General features: G+C 36.5%; 1 protein-coding gene across 6 annotated transcripts in view; it reads right to left on the bottom strand.

The window, feature by feature from the left end:
* Positions 1-868: 868 nt before the first annotated feature.
* The window catches only part of LOC148816100 (disabled homolog 2-interacting protein-like), a 365,406-nt gene continuing 359,036 nt past the window's right edge, over positions 869-7,238 (bottom strand). For all 6 annotated transcript variants that reach the window (XM_088940452.1, XM_088940447.1, XM_088940449.1 and 3 more), the window contains 2 exons: positions 6,295-6,382; positions 869-5,164 (listed from right to left, as the gene is read on the bottom strand). In XM_088940452.1, the coding sequence (XP_088796578.1) occupies positions 4,997-5,164; positions 6,295-6,382 (256 nt within the window). In that variant the 3' untranslated portion in view covers positions 869-4,996. The remainder of the gene's footprint in view (positions 5,165-6,294; positions 6,383-7,238) is intronic.

Raw genomic sequence — 7,238 nt, 5'->3', positions numbered from 1 at the left:
TAGTATGTTTAGCACTGAAACAATTTTGCTGCAGGTATATTTACTGTACGTTTATTAAATGTCATATTTAGTATAGTACAGCACATTCCCTTTTGTCAATTTGAAATTTAATGGGCCACTATCTTTCTGAACAAAAAGAATATCTGAATTAATGAACTGCGATTCAGTGACTGATTTTCAGATCCACAAATGAAGGTTTATTGTAGGACGTGTCACACATTCTCACCACACATGGAGGGCTGCACAATTCAATTCAGACATTAAGATGTTGGAAATGCATGAAACATTGGTTGCAAAGTTTAATTTTACCATAGCAATATATGATGGAAAACAAGACTTTAAGCTACCTGTTGAATCAATTTTACATCCTCCAGACTTAACGTTACGTTTTGAAGTATCAAATAAGAGTAGCCAAACGTTAGGATGCATAGTCAAAGGCCTAAAATCAAAATAAGTAAAATTTTAGAGTGCATTATTAAAACTACATTTAGAATACTATGTACAGTAAGAAACAGATTGAACTTGCTGCAGGATTGAAGGAATGTCCTATGGTCAATAGTATTTTTCTGTTCTTGATTAAGTATTAGTTGATTAAGCATTAGTATTACAGTAAGTCTATTCTCACTGGATTTAAGTATTCAAAATTCTCAAGGTATCGACAAACTCCATCCAACGGATGTTTTGAGAATCAGCAGTGAAAACAACAACTCAACAGATAAACACAAGTGAAAGCTAAGGCAGAGTGCTAGCAACTAAACAAGGTACTGTAGGTTTAATGGCATATTTTCATCTGTAGCCTTTCTCTCTTATTCAGACTGGCACAGCAGTAACTTAACCATAACAAAAGACACAAGGCAGAAACTTAAAATAGCTAAATAAAACTTTAATAATTCTAGTTGCAAATGTACATAAATTGCACAGCCACATTTTTTAAACACAAACAACTTTCTCTGTACATTATTACATTTTTTTGTTGTAAACTGAAGCAGGTCCAGCGAATACTTTACTTTTAACATACTTACAAAAGTGTTTCTAGAAGATATTATAAAACATACAACAGCTTTTTAGAAACCAGTTATTTGCAACAACAGAAGTCAGAGAGAGAGTATATCTCCATACACAGTGATGTGTATGTTCAGTCTCTTTGCTCATTACTTATTAGAGAGGTTTCCTTTTCACCTATAATGGCACCTAACCAGAATGGAAACTTTCTATGAGCTTTCACCTTGGGTAATGAACACTGTACATTTACATCACTGAATCAAAATAGAAATTACAATGGATTTAATATACAGTAACTCTAAAATGGTTTAGAGAGGGTAAACACTTTAAAAGGTGTTCTATTAAAGAAGACGAGAAGGAGCAGATATCTTGCTTGAAGACCACTTTTTGAAATTTGAACGAAGGGGCATTTTTGTTCAGTACTGTAAAATGTCCATTTTGGGTACAGTATCTGTACAACATTAGCACATGCAATCCAGTTATACTCTATAGATTATTCATATGCATGTGACATTATTATTAAGGAAAACAAGATACATGAGATCACCTGCACAAATAATAAATTAATTTAAAAGTATTCAGTGTTTATTTAATATATATATATATGCATTTCATTCTTCCCTCCGTTTCCAAAATCATTAACAGGACCTACAGTATACTTTATACTCAGGGTGATTGGAAAGTAAGCTTACCACAACAGCACTGTCCGTCATCATGTGGGTTAAACCTACTTGCTAATCACACTATGTCTTAATAAGAGTTAGATATACCCCCTCCTGAATCTGCTGGGTGAAAGCTTGTCTAGTAAGTTACAAATATTTTCATCTGTAAGACCAGAACATTTGTACAGACAGCAAGAGGACAGAACCACAGAATTTAACACAGTGATTTCTGCCTATAGAAGTGGTCTGAGTCACTTATCACTAGTATGTAGTGCGCTTTCTTCAAAGCAAAACACCGAAATCTTCAAATGATTACTGGGATTTATATTCTGTTAATGGTGAGACTAGTTAATAGCAGAACCCAAAACAGATCTCTGCATTTATGAGAAATTGCTAAGAATTGCGTGAGTTGTGGAAAATAAACTGATCTTTAGCAGCCCTTTGAGCCTATGCTTGTGGTAATAAGTGTTTTATTACACTTGCAGAATGGGACGTCCACTAGGGTCTCAAGTTGATGGGTAAATAGAATTTCCACTAAGGAAAAAAGTAACTGCACCACAGAAACGTCTTGCTGTTCTAGAGAACAAGAAGCAGAGCCTAAGACTGCCAGGGCATCAAGTGTAGATGCTGAAAATGCATAGTGGCTTTCTGCTTTTTGAAACAGCAGGTGAAAAAATGTCAGGGAAATTTTGTGCTTCCATCTCTTAAGGCCCTGGTAACTCAACTGAGGGCGCCTTGACAACAGCATGAAGAAAAGCATCAAAGATGAATGGTGCTCACATTTTCTGCCCTTATTAGATCAGTGTTTTGCTTTTAAAAAAGCATACCTGTATATGAAAAGAGACTAGAACAACAATAAAATGAAGCTGAAACTGTCTAAAGAAGCAGCACCAGGAATAACTGTTGGAACTATTTACAATACGTCTGTGATATCAGTACAGTAGAATTAAACACAGGGAACATTTACAAAAGAAAGTTCTTTTTATCACATTAGGTAAAAATATTGTGAACATTTTATTTACATTACTGAGGTACCTTGCCTCTAAATACACTCATTTTTTATATTTAAGCACATACAAAGTATGCAGCAAATTATATAGTGGAAGTTGCTTCTTCCTTACCACTGGCAAATAAAATTAAACTATAACCATTGCGCTACACACTGTAGCACTGGGTATGAGACATGCAGAAAAAAAATATTTTACAGATAAGAAAAAAATACAAAAATATACAAAATATAGAACGCTGAAATGTTTGGTGTTGGTATAATGGGAATGAAGTCAAATTACTGGAAATGCCACAAAAGTTCTTTTACTTTTTTGACTAGCATCTTAACATTCAGTAGAAAACGTATGTTTTATGCCAAAGAATAACATCTATGTGTTAATACCACAGAATTGAGAGGTTGTGGAAAGGATCTGTTTTTTAAATAAGTGCAAATAGTCTATGTGCCGATTTCAGTTAATTTGTAAATGTAGAGATCCATTTCTTCATACAACGTAGAAATGTAATGCATTTCTGCCTCAATGTAAAATGTCCTCTAATTCCTCAGATAGCATCCAAAAATCCAAGGCAATGATTTAATCTAAATTAAAAACAAATGCTGTATTAAATACTCCTATGATATTTCTTGCAAAATGCTAATCTTTAAGCTCTAAAATATATTCAGTAATTTGGGAGCAAATTGTGACCTGGAGCAAAAAGCTTTGAAAATGTGTTATAATAGAGTAGATGTTTTTTTCTCAAAAGGAACAATATAATTAAAGCAATCATTACTGTTGCATGAGGAAAGAATCATAATAACTCTGCACAGGAAGACAGGGATGCTTGTACTGTAGTTTGTGTTTCCCCACTTTGTGAACATTGTTGCTGAATATTTGGCTACACAGGTAAATTAACCTGTGAGAGCAGATGTCTTGTCAGAAAGCTGCTCAGAGTTTTAGTTTGATTAAAAAAACCAAATGAGCAAACCAGCTTATAAATGAAAGACATTAATTTGAAACCGACCCTGTCTGTCTTCGGCACATCGGTGACAGCTGATCATTCCTTTCTCGTTTCCCCTGCCAGTTGTGAGTCTTGTGATGTACAGTACATCAGTGTTTGTAACGTTAAGATGGTTGCACTCAGGTAGAAAATGACCAAAACACATCTCACAGTGGATATAATGTCATAAAGGATATTATCATGCATGCAAAGCCTTTGAAATGACATGCACTGAGCAAAATGTCCTTAATGAGGATAATGTGTCAGTCTTTAAACTCTGAAAGCATCACATTTGGTCAAAAAGCAAAAAGGAGCCTGTCTTTTTTTCTTTTTCTAAATGAGATGGACTGAAGTCTTATTTTTATCTGGTTAATGGCGTGAAATCCAAGAGTGACAAGCCTAGCCTTAACATAGTGACGTTTCTATTTTTCAGTCAATTGAAAATGCCATAGGCTTGGCAGCCTTAAAACGAAACAACTAGCAGCTTTTCCTTTTAGACATTCGCCTTGCCACTCTGAAGTTTGAAAATCCTGCAAACTTTTATAGTCTATTTATTCCCACTCCTCACCCCTCAGCTGCCAAGATCACAACGCTTCATCACCAGAAACTGTGGCTCAGAAAAAGAAATGGCTTTTTACAGGCTGTTATTTTTTAATGAGACTTGCACAACCCTACTCCTGATTTGTAGGGGGAAAGACTGGAAAGGCTGCACTTTCACTGGTAAACATCAGTTATGCAATGATTATTCACAAGCCTTATAAGGTATCAACATAATGCAGCAAGCCGGACTTCCTTAAGGAGAAAAATCTCATACACAGGAAAAGGTTTATCTACAGCTAATGTCATTTGTCAACTTTTATGTCATCTGTTTGTCATTTTTCATGTGAGAAAAAACACGCAAGTAAGCATTTCATTGTACGCAGGTCCAAGTACAAAACTCGAAATTGGGATTGAGCAGGATCATCTGTTTGTCCACAGGGTTTTGCCATGTATTGTGTTAGTGTTTTGCTCCTCATTTAGAAGCAATAGGACTGAGCTACAGCTAACTACAGTTAGTCCTTAGCTGCAGTATTAAAATGAGCACTTCCATTGAAAATAATGGAACTTCAGAATGTTTTCAGATTACGACCACAACAGGGGGGACATTTTGCTCTGCTCCTTACAGCGCCAGATACATATCTACATGTATGTGTTTGTGCATGTAATGTGTTGTTCAAGGTTCGTCTTGGAATGGAATTGGATCTTTTTTTTCATTTTGTCCTGCGATGTCCGGGGAATGCCCCTCTCCCCCCCAACCCTCTTCCACCCTGCACAACTGGTAGATTAGCAGCTCGCTCAGTCTGCCTTCATTAGCAGTTGCTGCTATTCCGAAACTCCCCGTTCTCAGTGATCTGCAGTTTGGTCGGGTTGGTGGGCGAGATTCCGTTGCGGGTCTGCATGCTGTAGCGTTCCTTCAGCTGTGTAAGTGCACTCATTAACCTTGCGTTGGCTGCATCCAGGGAGGCAATACGCTTTTCCTGCGGGTCAAGTGAGAAACACAGATGGGGTCATTATGCCCATATTAATTCTAATTGGAAGACTGTCCACCATAAGAGCTAGAGAAATCAAATCCGTGAGAAAGCCAAGTCATTGCTGCAGTAAAAACCTACCCCTACATCTGCATATCCACATGTTCATAGAACGAAGACACCTGTCCTACAGCAGATCAGTAGGCATGATGAGTATTTTAATCAAGGCTTTGTTTTCCTCGTTTTCCTTTCTGTAGTTAATCTGGGATATGCAACACTGCCTCTAGTTTATGACTCAACTCAAGAAGTATTACTCTGTAAGTCTGTTTATCAAGAAATGTTAGCTTGGCAAGCTTTCACAGCTTTGTGCAGCAATAGCCTTTAACTGCATCAACAAACAGGTTATTCTGCAATTAGTCTGCATTAACTTTTAACGACACACAAAGACTAATTAATTGCATCTGCACTCAGTGAAATCTTGAATAATGGATGTTCACATGCGCAATTTAATCTTGCATAATGGTACCTTAAAGCTAAATTTACCTAAACCTGAATTAGTTGCGCATGAGAAAAGCAGTAAACAAGTTTTTGCTCTCCACCGAAATTAAAAACTATGTATGTATTCTAAGCATGTGTAATCACCAAATAATTTTAAATGTAAGCTGGTAAAGCTTAGCTTTAGAATCCCCATTGTAAAAGGTTCAAAGTCTAAAGCCTGATATTATCCCTCAAGGTTTACACATCACTCAATATTTTAAAAGACTTTCTGTCAGTCTTTCAAAAAAATTTTTGTTAACACATTCAGGACATGTTTCAGTAGTACAGGCACATTTTATTCTCAGAACTCAGTAGAAGCCACCTGAATACTCAAATAGGTGAAGGAAGGGCAGGTAAAGATCAGGAAAACCGATAATCTTCAGAAATATTAAATTTCAGTAAAAATAAATTACAAATGCCCCTGAAGTTAAAATATATTTTTAACCCTTACAGATATTTACTGTCTCCCACCAGAGGGTACTATTTCACTGGGTTCTAAATAGTTCAACTGTGGGAAGGGGAATTTTACTCATTAAAGACTCGTTCTCTACTCAATAAAATTATATACACCTATGAAATCTCATGAGACACACAACACTTACCTGGGCATCAATGATCTTCTGTTTCGAATCCACTACGGCCTGCATTTCAGAGTGGTCTTTCTTCAACTCCTCCTCCACAGACATAAGCCTGAAAAGAAGGTTTACAAATATTTAATGTTTTTTAACATTCAAAATTCCTTTTTTTAATGTCTTGTGGAAGAAGCAAACAAAACGTAGTGTTCAAACTGACACATAAATACTGATTTAAATATAATAAAGTATAACAATCTATCCTTGGGCAAAGATGTATGTTATTTCAAAATGAATTTCATTTCAGGTTTTATTTTTCAAAGACAAACTTGAAATCTTGTGGCCCTGCTGTGTTATGTTATGTTAAACTGCTCCACTTAATATTTTGTCAGTGTTCACACAATGCTATCTCAGTTTTCAGCTCCCATATTCAGGTTAATGATGTTTTTCCTCCTCTGGTGTGAGTTTAGTAGCCCTGATTCCTACAGGGTTGGAATTGGTGCAGATCACTCTAGATTTGCAGTCGCCTTAGTTTCCTCTCAGCTGTGAAAGGAAACAAGAGGAGTGCCTCTGTGGTCAGCCTGTCCTGTGCTGTGTGATGGCCTGATTTGCTCTGTTTGAAATGCCAAGCACGGCTTTATTTTGTACTTAATCCACTGTACAGGACTTTAAAGATGCTTTTAGAAGGTACATTCAGGGGAGGGCGGCAGATGTCAAGATGACCAAAACAGACCTTGAAAGACATTATAGCAATGTGGGAACAGCACAATAGAAACATCTGATAACATTCTTCTCGCTCTGTGGAAAACTGCCTGCTATCAGAAAAAAGGTCATTTCACGAAGAATAAGGACATCCATGAATCACATGCTTTGTGAATGTTTATTGAACATTTAAGTCGAATTGGTTTTGGCTTAACGTGCTTGGTTAAGGGGTACGTAGCTGGCCTGGGACAGGGTAGGCTCAGAACCGCATT

This window comes from Atractosteus spatula, chromosome 23, assembly GCF_055471065.1.
Source record: "Atractosteus spatula isolate fAtrSpa1 chromosome 23, fAtrSpa1.hap1, whole genome shotgun sequence".
Classification (NCBI taxonomy): Eukaryota; Metazoa; Chordata; class Actinopteri; order Semionotiformes; family Lepisosteidae; genus Atractosteus; species Atractosteus spatula.
Note: the sequence above shows the minus strand (reverse complement) of the source record. Positions and strands in the feature narration are given on the sequence as shown.